Source organism: Erpetoichthys calabaricus, chromosome 10, assembly GCF_900747795.2.
Source record: "Erpetoichthys calabaricus chromosome 10, fErpCal1.3, whole genome shotgun sequence".
NCBI classification, from domain to species: domain Eukaryota; kingdom Metazoa; phylum Chordata; class Cladistia; order Polypteriformes; family Polypteridae; genus Erpetoichthys; species Erpetoichthys calabaricus.
In genome coordinates this window covers 116,736,690-116,757,246 of record NC_041403.2, presented here as the reverse complement: position 1 = coordinate 116,757,246, position 20,557 = coordinate 116,736,690, and the positions used below count along the sequence as shown (strand labels likewise).

General features: G+C 38.1%; 1 protein-coding gene across 4 annotated transcripts in view; it reads right to left on the bottom strand.

Annotated features, from left to right (window-relative positions):
* The window catches only part of ncoa6 (nuclear receptor coactivator 6), a 73,029-nt gene that overhangs the window by 35,785 nt on the left and 16,687 nt on the right, over nucleotides 1-20,557 (bottom strand). For 3 of the 4 annotated variants that reach the window (XM_028811774.2, XM_028811772.2, XM_028811775.2), the window contains exons 2-9: nucleotides 19,696-19,935; nucleotides 17,828-17,983; nucleotides 17,585-17,701; nucleotides 16,447-16,557; nucleotides 14,275-15,117; nucleotides 11,115-11,255; nucleotides 9,610-10,729; nucleotides 4,408-4,529 (exon numbers count right to left, since the gene is read on the bottom strand). In XM_028811774.2, the coding sequence (XP_028667607.2) occupies nucleotides 4,408-4,529; nucleotides 9,610-10,729; nucleotides 11,115-11,255; nucleotides 14,275-15,117; nucleotides 16,447-16,557; nucleotides 17,585-17,701; nucleotides 17,828-17,983; nucleotides 19,696-19,900 (2,815 nt within the window). In that variant the 5' untranslated portion in view covers nucleotides 19,901-19,935. The remainder of the gene's footprint in view (nucleotides 1-4,407; nucleotides 4,530-9,609; nucleotides 10,730-11,114; nucleotides 11,256-14,274; nucleotides 15,118-16,446; nucleotides 16,558-17,584; nucleotides 17,702-17,827; nucleotides 17,984-19,695; nucleotides 19,936-20,557) is intronic. The other variant, XM_028811773.2, reaches the window with a different exon arrangement.

Here is a 20,557-nt window from a genome sequence, read left to right as displayed (position 1 = left end):
ATCTTAGCAACACTTATGGGTCCATGCCACACAGCCTGATCAAGATTGCTCGGCACAGACATGTTCCTAGCAATGTTATAATCCTTATCTTGGATTATTACAATAATTTCAGGCTAATAGTCACTTCTTGGTCTACAATATCAAGCTAGAACTGTTTGGAAAAAGGCATTATCACAAGCTATCCAATCTCTGTTACCCATTTTGCCCTCGCCATGAACATGATCGTCAAATCAGTAGAAATGGAGTGTAGATGTCCCAAGAACAAGTTTGAGGTGCACCAATCCCCAGTCTGAGCCTTCATAGACTGTCTTACAGTCAAAACATCATCAGCACCTAATGTCAGATGGATCAATCCTACAAGGCCTAGAGATGCTCATCTCGTGGACAAAAATGAGTTTCAAACCTAGACAATTCCAGGTCCTTGGTGCTGAAGAGGAGATGACTAGTGGATAAGTTCCACTTCTCAGTATCTTGATGCAACTATTCCATCTATCACAGAGTAACCAGTGAACAGCCTTTGGAAAAACTGACTTCAAGCCTTAAGGACTCTGCTTCCATCAAGAAGACAATCAAAGACCTTGATTGTCTCACAAAGGTGGACAAATAAGGCCTACCAGGAATTTTCAAGGCTTGGATTTATCAGCATGCCAGCATGCCCAGGATATTGTGGCATTTCCTTGTACATAGGAGTTCTTTATATGAACAGTTGAGTTTGTAGAGAGGAGGATCAGCAGTTACCATCACAGGAGGCTAGGTCTGCCCAGTAGTTTTAACAGCATGGCAGCAGTAACATCTTGCGGCTCCCTTTCATTGGCCTAACAATGGAGCTTACGGTGTAGCGGACAAAAAAGGCACTCCTGTACAGAGACTCAAAAGACCCAACTGGCACTGAGGTCAGAACAGGCAGGAAGTGGACAGCAGCCAAGGCATTGAAAGTTGCAGAGTTTTGGCTGAAGCAGAAGGAGTTAGTGGGGAATGTGGCTACATGTACAGATGGTCTTGGTTACTTCCCCAGGAGGCAGAAAAAGAAAGACCAGGGCAAGAAGAGACACAATCTTATCCAGGATGAGGTACAAACATGTGTGGAGGGAGAAAGAGCTAGCTGGATGGTGAGTCTGGTCAAGATGGAAATCTGAAGTGCAGCACAAGGTTACAGGAGAAAGAATTTTGTGGGCAGATTACCACCGTGATTGCTTTTTGATCATGGCCGCATATGATGATCTACCAAGTCCAGCAAACCTCTATGTTTGGGCAAAGAGTGAAAAACCATTTTGTGGTACATTCTCTGAAAGAGGATCCCTCTAACATATTCTTAGCAGCTGCTCAAAGGTCCTTGTAGAAGGTTGATACTGCTGGTGGCAAGATCAGGTACTCAAAGCATCTGCTGAGATATTACCCTCAGCCATTGCCACCAGCCAAAGAAGATTATCTTCTTTGTCAGGGCTGGAGAAAAGCTCGCCCCACTGCCAAGATTAGCAGTAGGCCACCTTACCTCAGCTGCAGACTGGCAGGTGAGAGTAGAATTGGGCAAGCAGTTAAAAGTTTCGTAAACACAATATCATAGCAACACTTCTGTCCAAACATGATCATCTTCTTAAGCTCCACCAAAAAGGGGATCATGTTAGAATCACCATACCCCAGGAACAGCACATGGAGAGGGCATATGACAAAAAGCTAGGCAAGTACCAGCAGCTGTTACAGCAATGTGTGAGCTGGAACATTCAATGTGAGCCAGCAGAAGTAGGCTGTCAGGGCTTCACAGGTCAGTAGCTTTGTAAAGTGATGACCCAGTTGGGTGTAATAAGGCTTACAAAAGAAGAAGGTGATTAGGATAACCAGCAATGCTGCAGAAAGAGCCACTAGATGGCTCTGAATAAAGAGGGAGGCCCAGTGGTCAACTGCTGCTGGGACATAAGTTGGGGATTGATCACCCCCAGCTGAGTTGACTAGATGAGGGTGTCTGATGTTGAAAGAACTAAAACACTTGAGGACTCCAGGTTACATTACTGAGGATGTGTCCCAGCACATCTGCAAGATGTATTGAGTAAGGTGATGTCATGTATTGTGAAATAGCAAATGCCAGTTTAATACATGTGCTATAAAATATAATGATTAATGCACCATACATAAGTACACTAAACGCTTACTATCTTCTGATGGTTCAAATTGTTGGCTTTGATATCTGTTTACTGACAATTTTTATATTTAAAGAGTGGGATTTCAAAAACTGATCATACAGCATCACAAATTATTTAAAAGAAAACGTATAGCAGGAAATGTTTTTTAACAAACTAGGTGGTTTTTTTCCCTATTTTTTATTTATTTATCAGGGATGGAGAAAAACTGTAATCAGAAGTAGGGAGAGTGTGACAGTAGGGGATTGCATTCCAGGTTTTTTGTACAGTCACAGAGAGTCTCAGAAGGCAAGTTGCTTTCCTGACATACCGGGAATCATCATTGGTAAGGAGGATAAGCTCCTAGGAAGAACAAAGTTAATCAACCTCTTACTGTCCACAGCCAAACAAATGACAGTTAAGGGTAGGCTGCCAATTTTGTGATACAAGTTTAAGGAATTAGATGCTAGTTCGTCTTGTCTAAAGTTAAGGTTTGCCTGTGTCACATGCCAGTACAAGTAAGACTGAGGACATTAATGCTTAGTTCAAATCTTGGTATAGGACAGAGAAGCATAGTTTACAAAACATTAGGGCTACCTCTGGAACAGCTAAAATACCACTAATGCGGTGCTACACCTAAACTGGAGAAGTGCCAAAGTTGGGAGGCATATGAGTAGGTTAGTCAAGGATTATTTAAACTAGGGAGTTGTTACGAAGGGAATTTAATAGAGGATTTAGAAGAAAAGTTTATAACTTCACATAAAGGAATGGACCCTACTATTAATACAAATAATCAAAACTTTTTTTATTTTTTTAATCTCCAGTTGGTGTTTGAAGGGAGTTGTTGTTGCCTATTATAACACTCTTATTTTTCTTGAGCTTCTATAAAACTTAAATTTCCCCTTGATACAAATGAAGCACTTTCACTATACATACCTATATGCCTATATAAGGTAACTTTGAAATTACTAGCCCACAGTTAATAAACTAAATGTGTATTTTAAAACATGCCCACCTTAAAGCCAAAACTGTGCAAAATGAAACAAATGAGCTGGAGCTATGCGTAGCTGCACATAATATTAGTAAAAAAAAATAAATAAATAAAGTTTATAGGGGGATATCATAGTAATGGGGGATTTTAAGTACTCAAATATTAACTGGGATAGCACTGTGAATAGTAGAGCTCCATAACAGGATTTCATTGATACAATAAATTACTGCTTTGTAACACAGCACATTAAAGCCCCAACAGGAGGAAGATGTGCAGATTAGGTTAAGTGTTGATTCCAAATTGTTCCTGTGTACATGTGGGTATGGGTGTGGGCATGTGTGTTTGCAAGTGAGCTCTGCTACAGACAGGTAACCTGTCTAGGGCTATTTTCTTCCTTGCGCCCAGTGCTGCCAGGACAGGCTATAGGCCTCCTCATGACTCCTAACTGGATTTGGGAGGTTTGAGAAGGTCGTTATCTTATATAAAAATGTGCATGTGATCCTCGTGCAGCAGCCATGTTAATCATCTTTGTATCTGTCCAAGGTATGCAAACACCACCAAAGCAAGCATTTGGACACAATAAACCCACACCAGATTATTGCCCATATTATCCCTGTATTGCTATGGCTTTTTGCTTAGAGTACTCTAGTTTTCCTCATCAAATCCCCAAAGACATTTATGCTACAACAACTGGCTACTCCAGATTGTCCCCAGCATGAATGTGTGTGTGCCCAGAGATGGACTGGATTCCCATCCTGTGACCGATACTGCCTATGTAGATTCTAGCCCCTTGAGACCCAGAATTAAGCAGGTTTATGAATGAATAATGTATCTTATATCTTGACTGTTCACAACTCTAAAATTATGTCCCATGCTGCAAAGTACTGTCTCATCCCAGGAGCTCTGCAGGACGCTCATGGGAATGCAGACATTTAATTGTTACTTAGTAAGTACTGCAGTATTCCTAATATGAAGCCAGTTATTCAGAAGTAAACAGAGGCTGTAAAAGAAAAGCACAGTAGCTTCTAGTAATGTATACGATCTGATCATTCATATAATTTTGAGAACAGTTGTAACAAGGTGTTTAAAAGGGTGCAATCCATTGGAAATTGAAAACACCAAAGTATGGCTTTGGTTCCACTGATAAAAGCTAAAATAAAGAGGATTTTTTTTTTTTAATCTGGGGCAAATATTATTATTAATGAGCTTAGAAGTCAGTTTCCAATGTCATAACCAAGGGGGTTAGTTATGAAATAAAATTATATTTAAAAAAATAAAACAAAAATACAGTTGTCATTTTACCTGAAGGTCTATTTGCAAAGTCTGCAAGCTTTGGACCTGCTGGCTCCAGTACTATTCCTTGTTCTCCAGTCAAGGGCTGTGTCTCTGAGTCATCCACACCAAGAGGTCGTACTTCTGGGCAGCTAAAACACAAATGCATTATGACATCATTCAAATGTTACACAATATCAATAATATTTTGTAAACCATAATTCTCTAGTTTCTATCTTTTCTGGTTATATACTGAATAAAGAATACAATTTCAAAAAGTAAAAAACACACAAAAAATGTTTGAAAACTTCATCACATATTTGTAGACACAGATAATTTACAAAGGACTCTGCATAAGTGTGTATATAAGCAAGTACCATACAGCATATTACACATAAATGCTATATATATTAAGTATAAATAACTAAAAAAGCATTTTGCTAAACAAAATAAAAATGAAACTAAAAGCGGAATGAAAAATTAAAACTAAAGGAAAATTAATTATTGCTGAAATAAAATGAAAATAGCTGGAAATGAAAATCTGTAATTTCTATTTTTTTTTAAACAAATCAATTACCCGTACCTTACTGTTCACATATCTTCTCTCTAAAAACACTGCTATTTGAGGTCCGCTTTATGCGGGCAAGTAGCAAACAACATTTTCCAGTAGTGCACAAAAAAAAATGGATCACAAAAATCCACCTGACAAAAGTTTACGAAATTTGACTCTATATTGAAACAAATACAATCATATTTTATAAAGAAACCCTAACATCTGATCAACACTCAAGGCACCTAAATAAAGTGCAGGCACAGAGAGGACATTTTAAGAACAAAACTGTTCAAGCATCCCTTGTGGTATTTAAAATAATTAAATAAATAAAAAAAATTTATTTGCAATGATATGTGAAATGGGATTGGTTTCAAGACAGCGGGGGTAAAAATGCAGCTTCCTGTAAAATGTGCAAAGAGAAATACACAATGGCATACAAAGCATGTAAGTGTGAACTGCGGTACTTGGTGCATTATAATATGAATAGTAATGAAGTGTTTAACACTGACTGGTGCCCTGCCCGGGGTTTGTTTCCTGCCCTGTGTTGGCTGGGATTGGATGCAGCAGACCCCCATGACCCTGTAGTTAGGATAAAGCGGGTTGGATAATGAATGGATGGATGGATGTTTAACACTGAGCCCTCTCATTGTTTACAATAAGCCTAAACATTGCCTAAAATGCAGCATCACCAATCATAAATATATAACCAATGTTATTAACTTTTTGAAGGTGGCTATATATTTATAATTGGCGATGCTGCATTTTATAGTACTATTTTTGGCTTTTTGACAACTAACTTTTTTGTACTTAATTTTGCTTTGCACTTGATACTATCATGCTCTAGTTCATTAAGCAGATTCAATTATGAATAAATAGATGGTTGTAAAACATTATTTGATACAAAAAAAATGTATTTCTAGTCAGTAGTCCAAAACATGTTGAAGCAAACAACTCATCTTACACAATGAAGTCATTACAGAGTCATGATTTATAGCAATTTTTAATCAAATTTGAATGATTTTTAATAATCTAAAATTATTAAATACTCTATTTAAAAAAGCATGTGGTTAAGCTGCCTTATTGTTTTTTTATTTAAAGTCATGAGCTACATTCAGTGTGTCTGTTCAGCTTGATAACTGAATGTTTTGTGCCTGAATAAATAAAAAAAAAAAAGTTCTGTAAAGCATTAATATTTCAGATCATTAAATTAAATTTTATAATAGTAAGTAGTGCTCTCAGTCTTTAGATGGGAAACTGCTGTTAACTGCCTCTCCTTCTTTCACTAAATGGCTATGCATTACATGGTTATGTAGTCTAATGTGCATGACAGTGGTTTGAACATGGTCAGTCAGGTCAGGTCAGGTCACCACACCCACCACACGACAAAACAGCTTGGGATCCTGGCTGGCAAACCCCCAGGCAGACATGCAGTCCACTCACATCCACCAGAAATGACCCTCTATCTGCTGCAACCAGGGTTTATGTGGGCATCCCCTAGCCTGGTCAGGCCACTCGGATCCTCAACAATGAGGATCCTGCGAGAAGAGGTGGGTAGTAATGAGTTACATTTACTCCCATTACATTTACTTGAGTAATTTTTTTTAAAAATTGTACTTCTAAGAGTAGTTTTACTGCACCATACTTTTTACTTTTACTCGAGTACATTTGTGAAGAAGAAACGCTACTCTTACTCCGCTAAATTGGGCAACACTCGAGTTGTTACTTTTTTCCATTAGATACGCTAGATTTTTGCCAGAGAGAAGCCGTCAGTGGATCTACTGCATGACTGTTTCACCAATCAGACGTAGCAATAATAATCACAAGACTCCGTTTCACCAATCAGATGTAGCAACAATAATCACAAGACTCCGTTTCACCAATCAGACATAGCCATGCAGTCACATGAACACTCCTCACAGACAGCGGACAGGGAAAGAAAGAATACAAGTGGAACCTCGGTTTGCGAGCATAATTAGTTCCGGAAACGTGCTCACAATCCAAAGCACTCGTATATCAAAGCAACTTTCCCCATAAGGAATAATGGAAACTCAGATGATTCGTTCCACAACCCAAAACTATTCATATAAAAATGATTAATACAAAATATAAAGTAAAAATACATAAAACAAATTAACCTGCACTTTACCTTTGAAAAGAATCATGGCTGCTGTGAGTGAGTTTCTAAACTCTTGTGGGATTTCACCCAAAGGGACGACACGCGGAAGAACGTACCGAAGCAACCGTAGGCACCCAGCGCTGTAGCAGTTTAGCGTAAAAGCAAATCCGAAAAGATCGCGGTCATGCTATAAGCACCTGCCGTTGATGGGTGATACAAGGAATATTATAAATGCACAGGGCACTGTATTACTTGGCCACTAACCTGGGCATGACCCTGCCTGACTGCTGTGTTTGTGTATAGGAGAGTGTCAGATCCCGCTACAATAAATAACTGCGCTGTTCCTGTTTCAGGCTGAATAAAGATGGTGTCGCTAAAGTATTGAGACTCAGCTTTGCGTTTTGGGGTACAAGACGGGGACACACGCGTGGTCAAAATGCTGTAGTAAACAGTATAAGTTCGTACGGATGTTGACTATATGAGTGAGGCATGTCGACTGACGATTGCAATCCTGCGGCGAGAGAGAGAGAAAAACCATCAGCTCAGTTGTGATCACATGACGTTCGGCAGACAAAGCGTATACGGGATACTCGTATTGCAAGACCTCGCTCGTTTATCAAAATGTCAAAATGTATTAAAAATTTTAGCTCGTCTTGCAAAACACTCGCAAACCAAGTTACTCGCAATCCAAGGTTCCACTGTACATGAAAAATGAGAGCCAACTCCTGCTGAAGCTTCACTCAGTGAAGTGATGGTTAAGAACAAGCAGGTTTTAACCAAACATGCACAGACACAGACAGTCAAGGTAAAGTGAGACTTCTTGTACGTGCACAACCTGCCTTGTTCTAATGTTATTCTCTATCAGCTGTGCTATTTGGAGGGCAAGTGAATATGCAGTATTATACTGTCAGTGTACAGTATATCTTGTCACTGTAAGGAGTTTGCACTGTTCAAATATACATGTTACCTACAGTAGGTATTGGCTTTTCAAAAGCTTTATTGTGAAAATCTGAGATTTGGAACTTTGTGTTATTTGTGCATCTTTATTTTGTAAAGATGTTATTTATTTTTACTCATTTTTTTATTTTATTATTTGGAAATTGCAGAATTTGCACATTATTTTATATTTTTGTCTGTCTTATTACAACATTTCTAAAAAATAAATCATTTATTATGATCAAACAGGTACTCAGTACTTGAGTAGTCTTTTCACCAAATACTTTTTTACTTGAGTAATTTTTTGGATGACTACTTTTTACTTCTACTTGAGTAATATTATTTTGAAGTAAAGCTACTCTTACTTGAGTACAATTTTTGGCTACTCTACCCACCTCTGCCTGCGAGCAGGATTGTCCTCGTGGTATCGCGCCACTTGGCCGTAGTGCAATAACTGACGCTCCCTCACAATGCAGGAAATGTGCCTCATTTGGGACTCCATGAGCAATTGCAAACCAGCGGTACACCCAAGGATTCCCCCAAAGAGACACAGAACTAAAGGAGTCCAGTCTTCATCCATGTTTCGCAACCATACAGAAAGACAGGAAGCATCAGGACTCTAAAGACATGAACCTTCGGCTTTTTGCATAGATATCTTAAGTGCCACACACCCCTTTCCAGAAACCTCATGACCCCCCATGCTCTCCCAATCTGTCTACTGACTTCATAGGATAAGTCACCAGAAACATGAATTTCACTGCCGAGGTAAGTAAACTTGTTGACATTCTCTCCGCAGACAGACATGGAACTTGTTTTTTTATCCAGGACACCATGCTAAAAAAGATGGCTCGTAAATGGGATGGTTCAATCTGGGAGTACTTGGAGTATGGCACTGATTGTCACAAAAAGGGGGTAATTGATGATACAGTAGTCAGGTTTGTGGAGCTCAATTAAAGGTAAAGAACCTGATGAATTTAAAAACACTCTTATACTGCTTTTACAAAGAAGTCTATAAAGAGATTGATGACTATGACATGCTGAAGAAACATAAACCTACCAAATAAGGTAGGGTATACAGGTTACTGTATGTTTGACAACAAACATTAATTTTGCCTCTGCAAAAAAATCTAAGAGTTTGTTTGAGTTGCCTTTCTTCATAAAATACCTTGATGTCCTTGATCCCTAGTTCAAAATGTGCAGTGCTGCCAAAATAAACTGCATTCTCTTGCACAGGTGGAAACCATATGTGAGACACATTTAAGAAAACATTCGAAAGACAAGTCTTTGCATGGATAACGGAGAAAAAAAGAGAAGTTGCCGAGACTTACCTGTATATTTCCAAAATTCTTTTTCTACATAGGTACAACATGCATTTCTTGATTGTCACCAAACACAAAACTAAACTAAAACAATTCTCTCAAAATAAAATTAATTGGTGAAAATCACCAAAAATAAAAATATGGAAACAGTCCAAAATTCATAAAATTAAGATAAACTAAGCTGAAAATAGAATGACAGGTGAAAAAAGTACAGAAATAAAAAAAAAAAAACTTAACTAAAATAATCACAATACCAGCCACCATCATCACTATAACTGTCACTAAACTTTGGTAAAATCTGGAATTACCCAAGTGTCTCATCTGGCTGTGGACCACTAGGAACACCAGTGGCCTTCTTCTTGCGAGGTGGCTTCTTTTTCTTGGGCTTTGCCTGGTTTATTCCAGTCTGCTTCCCACCAGGGCCAAACTGTGCAGTAGAGATATCACTTTGCAGCAGATTGACTAGCAAAGGACTTGTTAATGTGACATCCTTATTACCCGGAAAATTAGAGGACTGTACACAAGGCCCTCCCATGGTCAACTGTCCACCAAATTGACCACTGAATGGCATTCCATGGCCAGAGAAATGACCACTGCCTGTTTGCATGTGAGGAGGTCCCACCATGCCACTCTGTTGCTGCTGCTGTGCCTGGACATCAGGAATCATCTGTTGTAGGTTAATATCACCAGAATTTACATTAGGATCATTAAGCTGCTGTGGCTGCTGCTGCTGAACCAGGTGGTGGCCTCCTTGGAGTCTTGTCTGTCCATGTAGGCTCATTGTCTGATTAGGATTACCATTCATGGGCATCTGCTGTTGAGGTTGAGATGACTGAGGCAGTTGTTGCTGCTGTTGATTAATTTGTCCTTGGAACTGAACTAGGTTTCCTTGCACAGAAGGAGTGGCACCCCTCATCACCTGCCCTTGTAAAGAAGCAGAATGTCCTTGAGGACCAAAGGGCTGCTTGTTTGGCATCTGACTAACAATCATTTGTTCCATCATGGAATTCTGCTGTAAGACAACTTGCTGTGTCTGATTTCCCATCATTTGCCCATGACTTGGCATTACAGGTTGACCTTGCTGTGCCATCATCTGCTTTGGGGGTGTCATTCTTTGTGGTACCATATTTGGGTTTTGATTTGATACAAGTAATGGTGTCTGATTAACCAATTGTCCTCTAGACAAAATCATCTGGCCCCCACTTTGACTCTGTACCATTTGACCTTGAGACGAAGAAATCTGCTGGTGCTGCATGTTCATCATCTGAGTTTGAAGACCTTGGGCAGACTGACCCACACCACTTGAGGTCACATTTCCTGATGTCTGATTCTGTAAATTGCCATGAAGACCCATAAGGTTAGTCTGGATTACATTACTTTGCCCATGAGGAGGTGGCATTTGACTAGGTGCTGAAGAAGTAGGTTGTCCTAGACAAAAATAATTACAAAAATAAGTCACAAAGCTTAGAAAGAAAAAAAATAATTGATTCTTTCTACAAAGCATAATAAAGGAATAATTGCACATGCAGCAATCAACAAATAAAAAATACACATTGAGTAGCTTTAACATTATTGTGGAGATACATCATTGCTTAAGTAAGAAGAATTTAAAACCTTAACATGGCTTTTCATTTAAAAATAATTTGGCCACTAATGTTTGTTAGTACATCCATCCATCCACTCAACCTCTATTACTTTATATATCTAAAATGTTCATGAAACATTAAAGTCTTACTAGCTATTAATCAATTTTTTTAAAACTGTCCTTTCTATTTCCTTTTAATAACTGTAAGCTAAATCGCATAAAACAAACCTGAGTGCTGAATGTTCTGGCTGTTTTGTAGTGGAGGATTGCTGTTGCCAACTGAGACTCCAGCAGTACTGGAATTTACCTGCCCCTGCATAAAATTTCCTTGGACATTTGGAAACCCCATGGGCATTCGCTTGGGAATACCTACAAAAAAAAATGTGGTAAGTGACTTAATGCAAAAATCTATTAGATGACCTAAAATGACAAGGTATACTCTTCTAAAATGGCAAGCTTAGGAAGCAAATCTCATGAATGCTTTTAAAGTATAAGGAGCTATCACCAGAAGGCCAAGATGATGAAGACGACAAAAACAAAAAAAAAAATTTTTCAATAGTTAGCAATGTTTAAATGATGAGAAAATTCTGTGTCAGCAACAACTGTTCTCTTTTCTTACCTCAAGCAACATAATTAAACCAACTAAATTGAATTATTTTAACATTAGTATTTTCCAACTGCAACACAGCAGTCAAGCTATCCCAATCAATATAACCGAGATCAGTATGTAATTTATACAACTGTGGGAATTCCCACCAACGACTGACACTATTACTATACTTAAAAATCCTTTCACAGGTTCTATTTTAAATACATTCATATGTGTTCATATGTAGCTTATAAGTTTGCTCTGCAAGCACTGTGAAGCCTTGTAAAATATGTAAACAAAAAAATAACAACTGTGTTCCACTCTATTTTATATATACAGTGATCCCTCGCTATATTGCGCTTCGCCTTTCGCGGCTTCACTCTATCGCGGATTTTATATGTAAGCATATTTAAATATATATCGCGGATTTTTTGCTGGTTCGCGGATTTCTGCGGACAATGGGTCTTTTAATTTCTGGTACATCCTTCCTCAGTTGGTTTGCCCAGTTGATTTCATACAAGGGACGCTACTGGCAGATGGCTGAGAAGCTAGATTGCTTACTTTTCTCTCTCTCTTGCGCTGACTATTTGTGATCCTGACGTATGGGGATTGAGCAGGGGGGCTGTTCGCACACCTAGACAATACAGACGCTCGTCTAAAAATGCTGAAAGATTATCTTCACGTTGCAATCTTTTGTGCAGCTGCTTCCTGAAACGACATGCTGCACAGTGCTTCGCATACTTAAAAGGTCGAAGGGCACGTATTGATTTTTGACTGAAAAACAATCTCTCTCTATCTCTCTCTCCCTCCCTCCCTCCGACGGAGGGGGTGTGAGCTGCCGCCTTCAACAACTTTGTGCCGCGGTGCTTCGCATACTAAAAAGCCAAACAGCCCTATTGATTTGTTTGCTTCACTCCTTTGAAGAGGAAGATATGTTTGCATTCTTTTAATTGTGAGACAGAACTGTCATCTCTGTCTTGTCATGGAGCACAGTTTAAACTTTTGAAAAAGAGACAAATGTTTGTTTGCAGTGTTTGAATAACGTTCCTGTCTCTCTACAACCTCCTGTGTTTCTGCGCAAATCTGTGACCCAAGCATGACAATATAAAAATAACCATATAAACATATGGTTTCTACTTCGCGGATTTTCTTATTTCGCGGGTGGCTCTGGAACGCAACCCCCGCGATGGAGGAGGGATTACTGTAGTATACAGTATGGAATGCTAGAAAGAGGGAGAGAGACAGATGTAGGAACAGATATAAAACAAACACACCAGACATAATCTTTATCCAGGCTACTTAATACCTGGCTTGTGGGTCATGCACAGCCCCCAACCCCCCCGCCCCCAAAACATGTTCTACGGCCTCCAAGCATTAGAAGTAAGCTATATTGGGTGTATTCAAGTCATTTTTAAAATTAAATTCATGCCCAAAACAAGCACATTCACTTTTCTCTTGAAAATGGGCTAGTAGTGTTTCATATGCCTTTTTAGTCCTCGGGATGTCAGTTTTTTATCTGTATCTCAGCATAAAGTAGACAAAACGTTTACTTACCTACTGAAGAAAACAACAAGAAAATGACAATATGCAAAATTTCAGACAAGCATAGACTATTTCAACAAAACATAGGAAGAAGACTTTGCATTCACGGAAACAAACAATAGACATCTGTGTCTGATTTGCCAGAGACGTATAATGGTGCCAAAATGCGCAAATATCCAACGTTATCATGAAAGTCGTCTTGCTGACTTTAGTATATTATATCCTCCTCAGAGCAATTTAATTGTCTGACAGTGAACAGATTTTACTCTCAATCTTCATGGAAAATTTAGTACAATACAAAATAAAAGATGGTGATTCCAACACAGAAATGTCATATAAAATACTGTGGAATACTGTAAAGAGTCATGAGCCTTTTATTGTGTTTATTAAAAAAAACTTTCTTGGAGTGTACTGAATCTCTTTTTGCAGATTTTAAAAACAAAGAATCATTGGTCAGATAGCAAAACTGCAACTCTGAGATTCTACACTAGCTGAAGGCAGACAACAGGGAATGGTAATAAGCATCTTGATTATATTACATTTAGTTTTCGTTTGTATAAATGGAAAGACATATCAGTAATCAATTGTAACTAATATATTGTTTACATTATGTGAATGCATTTAAAAGGAGAAAAAGATGATCAGATAATAAAAAGTAAAAGATCTAAGCTACAGTAAAGTTTCAGATAGCTTTCAGTTAACTTTACTTTTCTTTCCAACTAAAGGTAATTCAATAATTTTTTCTTACCTAGTAACATGTTATGAGTACAACAAGAGAAACGTTATGTAAGCTCAACTTTAAATAAATTGTTTTATTTATTTTTTTGAATTTGAGATTCTTTATTAAACTTAACGCCTAATAGAAAGAAAAATGTTTTAATTAGGTTTGCTGGTTTTACATTTTAACTTGAATCTTTAGCAAAAACTAACACCAAAAACCAGAGGTAATGTTAACTGGTTTTGCATTGTGGCCCCGCAATCAAGCTTATTCATGGTTATTGGCCCCTGAGGAGCATGGCGTTGAGTAGCACTACACTGGATGAACCTTACCATGAATAATAAATAAAAAAACAAGATTAAAGAATATTTCCAAAAATACAAAGTAGTTTTATATTGTTGATTATGAAAATGCACATTTATAGGCAAAGGCCCCATATTGTGGTGAAATCAATATAAAGATTTATAAAGATATATGACTACATGGATAAAAAGGTAAAGCACAGAATAACATACAAGAACTAAGAAAGAATTACATACCTCCAATGCTAGAGTGTGGTATTTGGGATACTTGTCCCTGCTGTGCCATTACCATGAATCCTGCCTGAACACTGTTTTGTTGCCCTAAAACAACCCTCCCAGGAGAGCTGACAGCCTGAGGGAAGCCCTGGGGAGTTGCAGCTCGGGGACCAATTTGACTCTGTCCTTGACTCATATTTGGTGGGGTCCCAGGGGAGCCTTGCTGGAAGGGTGATGGAGAAGAAGCTGGAGATTTAGACAGGTGAGGCTGAGGTTGTGCAGAAGATGGAGGTGGAGGGCCCCTAATTCCAGACACTGCTGTTGTTCCTTGGAGACTTTTTGGCTGTGGGGTTATAAACTGGCCATTCCCTGGTTGCTGTCCAACAACATTAAATCCCTGACCTGCTTGCTGACTCCCAAAGGGGTATGGGGGTGGTGGATGGCTTGGTGTCTGAACTGTTGCAAGAGATGGTCTTGATGGCATTTGCCCGGGCTGTGGGACTTTTTTCCAAACAGTTGCAAGGGGTCCTTGAGCAGGTGGGGGTTGGAGAGCCCCTGAAGGAAGCTGATTCCAGCCAGGAGGAACAGGAATTTGTGTTGGTGGTGTAAACGGAGTCCGTACTCCAACTATAGAAGGATGCTGTGCAGAAGGTAGTTGTTGCTGCTGCTGTTGCTGCTGCTGCTGTTGTTGTTGTAACTGATGTTGCTGCTGCAACTGCTGAAGAGAGGCTGGATTAAGCTGCCTGTTGGGCTGTACAACTGGCATGGGGTGTGGCGGCCCTTGCATTGAGACAGAAAGATGTCCTGTTGATTGCTGCTGCTGCTGCTGAACTGTTAAACCTGAAAGCATAGGATCCATTGACTCTGCAATTAAAATATAAGTAACCCCTAAGAGCGAAGTGGAAATACAAATATAGTGCAAGTAAATGTACTGTCTTCAATCAGAAATAAATCATGTCTCAGACACAAAACACTGATAACTAGAAATGAACATCGGAAGCCACATACTTGTTTGCAAAATAAATAAAATTTAAAAAAAAAGAAGAACTTTAAGAGAAAAAAATATAAACATATTTGAATACCTATATGCACACAAAGAGAGGCAAAATGATCCATAAGCATCATAGCCACTTCTACATATTCCCCGAAAAGTCTTATAATGTTCCCTTCACTCAGTTGTGCAGAATATCAACCACATGACACATTCAAGGAGAAACTTCAAAATCAGCATATTCTACAGATAAACCCTTTCATCATATATGGATTCAAAGACGCACAGAATTAAGGTGGCCATTTGTATGCATCACCTGCCAGAATAATTCTACTGTACATGAACTTGTTCTCTGAATTACATTTATGATAGTAAAAAATACTTTTGTCGTGTAACACCTCTACCCAAAGCAACTTACAAGGTCAATGTACAATAGTTTATATATAAACTATGTGTAGTCGGAACCTTTTCAAACACAACCTGCTAACTCAGTTTCTCCATTGAACCACCATTAAATACTTAAGTACCTTACATATTTAGCAAGTGGAGCCATTAACACAAATCTGTACTAGGCCCCTAAGGTGAGATAAGGGAAGCTATGACAAATCGGGTCTGTAAATTTCAGATAGGAGATGTGTCTAAAAGCTGGGCCTGCGAGTGTGGGGGCAGAGGAGGTGCTGCTGTCCCCACAGGAATGCTAAGGCTGGTAATTGAGAATACTCAAAAGGCATGCCAATCTATAAAAAAAAAATCTGAGTAAACATAGCAATGGAAAGGTAGCCTCAGTAAAGGTGGAAGTGTATACATCATCCTCCTGAAAGCTACATTTATGAAGATGGGTGACTGAGAATTAAATTAACATAAAATTAAGCTAAGGGATATTTTTTTTCTAATAGTTGAAGTGTTTTGTTCTCTGTTAAATATACTGAGTAATGTTAGAGTGTTTTGAGGAAATAGGATACAAGGTAACTCAACCTATTTTTAAGGAGCATCTGGCACCTAAAAAACTTATTCATAAATGCCCTATATTGTGATAACCAACTATCCAACTATTCAAAAATACATGCCCCTAAAGAATATACTCTTTAAAAAGGGAAAAGAATTAGCTATTTATAAATGATATTAATATACTTCTTATATACCCAATTATGCTGAATACTACACAAAAAGATAATATGGAATTTGTCTTTACATTGTCTTACCTGACTGAAGTGGAGGCCGTGGTACTCTTGCCTGCATCTGAGCATTACCACCCACTATACAGCCTCCTGAGCCTACCATTGACACAGAAGGGTTGTTCATTCTAATATTGGCTATACACAAAAAGGCAAAATATACAATAATCAGCATGTGAATAAACAGAAACACATGTTAAACCACACCTGTCCCTAACTCCTAGAAACACAGATTGTTGAGCCAGATAATTTACAGAAACAGTTGTTAAGTTTAAGAAAAAATCCATCAGATTTGAATTTTTACCCAGTCTATCCTTTATTACATTGTGTCATTTAGCCAAAAAAGATAAAAGAAAAATGTATGTAAACATTATCACAACAGCACCTCTATACCTCTATTTCATGGCCAAGATGAGTGTTTTGTATGAATGAAACTTGAGTTAACTTAAGACATTACATTGCTTCTGGCATAGTCATTGTTGCTATGACTGACCAATATTTACGTCCATGTCTTTCTGTTCTCCCTCTTAAGCTACCATCTTCCATTTTTATCCAATTACTCATCATTTTCAGAAAATCAACTCTGTGTTTCACTTACAAACATAATTTATTATCAACATACCCTCCCTTTCTTATGACTCTGCGCTGAGAAAATACATTCAAACGGCCAAAAGTTCTCATATTTTGAGACAGCTTAGCTTAGCTAAACAAACAAGCTTGATGGACTAAATGGTCTCCTTTCATCTGTCAAATTGCTTACATTCTGTATCATTTTTTTTTTTTTTTTTTTTTTAACAAACTTTGCTTCATATTCTAATTTCACTGGCTGTAGTTGATGTTCATAAAACCCCTCACACCATCTTAAACCCTAACTTGAAACCTAAAAATGACCTTTCCATGCTAGGATCAGTTCTACCTTAACTACAGGATTAACACGTCAGTTTCCAGATATTTTTATTCATAAATATTTGTTCATCTATAAAGACAAGATTTTATGTTAGAAAATTTGGTAGTCATGACTATATGCAAACTGTCTCAAACACTGTACACTGACTGAAATTTCTAGAATTCTCTTTCTTTTCAGTAGTAAGCCTTTTTGTGACAACACTCTTCAGGAAACATTTTTTATCCTACCAGAAATATAATTTTCAAAAAGGTAGTCTACCTTGTGCTTGCTGCATTGGCAAGCCCAATGGCATCTGACTAGTAGGTCCCAAGGGTCCATTGACAGTCACTTCTTGCCCTCTGTTTTGTACTAATGCCAGGTTTATTGCACCTTCACCTAAAAATATAAAAAGCTGAAAGCTATAATGAAACACTGCATTTCATAAAAAACAACATGTGTTTTTGGTAATACATAAATTAAAAGTGGTAGTAAAAAAGAATATATTTGACAACAGGTAAAGACCTTCAATTTGTACTGAAAGGATTCCCAGGTCCCGTAGTTGCTGCTGGTTATTTTGTGCAAGTAAGCGCAATCTGTCGGCTGCCTCACGTGGGATATTGAAGGTGACCCTCACACTGTTCCATGGCTCCACTTTCTGAAGTCTCATTTTGTCCAGTCCTTCATGAAAAGACAGAGAAAAAATAGTAAGGCAAAAAAACAAAACAAAACATAATGGATAAAGCCAGCAATGATTATCAACCTCAAAGAGGCATCATTTATACAGACAGCATAAAACATAATAATAGTTGATTCATACACCAGACCATCGGTTACATAAAAGAAAAAAAAAATCAAAGGTCTCCATTAAAATCTGAAACATGAAAAAAGAAGTTTGTGCAGTTAAAATGGCACAGCAAAGCTCAACTACAATAAAAGAGATATTTATCTATCATATATTTATATACTGGGTTTAGTATCTACTCTGAAATGTGTTCCACATGATTTACTGAATGGAGTATTAAATTTTATCAAATATGCTGTCATGTCCATTACTGTTTATTTCAATTTAGAAGCAGAGCAAGAAAGAACAAAACAGGCATAAAGCCCAAGGCAACATTCACTATATAAGACCAAATGTTTGTAGACACCTGACCAGCATGCCTCTTTGAGCTTGTTGGACATCCCATTTCAAAACCATGTCCATTAATTTGGAACTGGCTCCCCAATGTGGATAGAACAGTATCAGTTGTTCTGGGAAGTCTTTCCAGAAGATTTTGGAGTGTATGTGGGAATCTGTGGTCTGTCAGCCAAGAGGGCATTTGTAAGGTCAGGTACTTATATAGGACAAGACCCAGTTCACAAATGGTATTCTAATTCATCCCAAAGGAGTTCAACAGGATTGAGGTCAGGGATCTGGGCAGGCCACTCAACTTCCTCCATACCAATGCCATCAAATCATGCCTTTATGGATCAGCTTTATGCACAAGGGTACAGTCATACTGGCACAGAATAGCACCTTCTCCAAACTGTTGCCACAAAAATGGAAGCACACAAAGGCCTGAAATTACTTTGTAAGCTTTAGCATTAACAGTAGCCTTAATTGGAGCCACGAAACTTAGCCCAAACAGAGAAAAACAGACCTAGACTATTATCCCACCTTTGCCTAACTTTACAGTAGGCACTATGCAGACCAGAAGGCAGTGTTCTCCTGGCATCTGCCAAACCCACATTTGTCATTCACACTGCCAGATAGTGAAGCAGGAGTCATATCTCCAGATAAGATGTTTCCATTGCTCAAGAGTCCAATCACAACACCTGGCATTGTGCATAGTGATCTTAGGCATGTGCTGATGTTGCTTCCTGAGGCAGTTTGATACTTTATTATGAGTGGCATCACTCTGTGAATTTGTGTGGTTTATAAGTTCATTGTTGAGCTGGCTAGACCCTTCCATTTCACAATAATAGTACTTACAGTAAATTGGAGCATATCTAGCAGTACATAAATTTCACGTACTGACTTGTGGCAAAGGTAACATCCTCTGACAGTGTCACGGTTATAGTTGTTAAGCTCTTCAGTACAACTCACTCTACTGCTAATGTTTGTCAATGAAGAATGCATGTGGCTATGTGCTTGATTTTATGCACTTGTTAACAATGGATATGACTTAAACACCTGAAGTCAGTAATTTAAAGGACTGTCCACATACTTTTGGTCATATAGTATATTAGGTGGTCTATTAACACACCTAATTTTGTTTCTGAAATGCAAAGGAAATCAGACCATGCATTAAATGTGTCCCTAACTCCTATACACACAGATTGTTGAGACAGATAATTAACAGAAGCAGTTGTAAAGTGTAAGGAAAAGTCTATCAGATTTGAATTGTTACCCAGTCCAATCATATATGGAACACCCTTTAAGATTTTGTCCAGTTTATCTTTGAAATCTTCATCCTCCATATTGCCTTTGAAGGCAATGAAGATGTTGAAGTCTTCTTTGTTGGGTATAGTGCCTTCATCCTCCTCAACACCAGAGTCTTGCTCCACATCAGACAACCATGCCAAGGAATCAACTTGGCCTTGCAGATTTACCATTGTGCCCTTGTAATATGGTGCCACACGCTCCAACCCTGCATAAAGAAAAAAAGCTTTTTTAACTTGAAATTACGCACATTGATACATATGACTTTAGTGTTGAATTTTGTAAATAATTTAAAATAAAAATACATACAAAGAATTTATTAAGTTTTCTTGAAAAACAATACCATATAGTTACAATTGATGCACATCTAAATACCGTATATACTTGTGGATAAGCCCATCCATGAATGGCTAACCCTCAAATTTGTAACCAAATTACAATAAACAATGTGTCATCTGCAGATAAGCCTAATGTGAAAATTTAATTATAAATTGGTTCAGTAAAACATTCATTTTTAAAGTAATGAGTAACCTAATGCAATATTTTACTGAAGTAAAAATACCTTTGTTATAAAAAAAAAACAGATATGATTTACTGCACTACTATGGAAGCTTATAACAAAAAACTGTGTTATTTTTCACAGGTATTGCCTTTTTAAGGCATTGCCTCCTGCTATGTAATATCATGCATGCAACTTGCTCTGGCCATTTGGTGACAAGTTAGTGAGGCAGAAGTTAAGTTCTTGCATAGTGTGCAATCAAGTTAAAAGAACTAAATGTAAGTTATAGGCATACACTGAATCCTGCAATTGCTGAGTGATACATTTAATC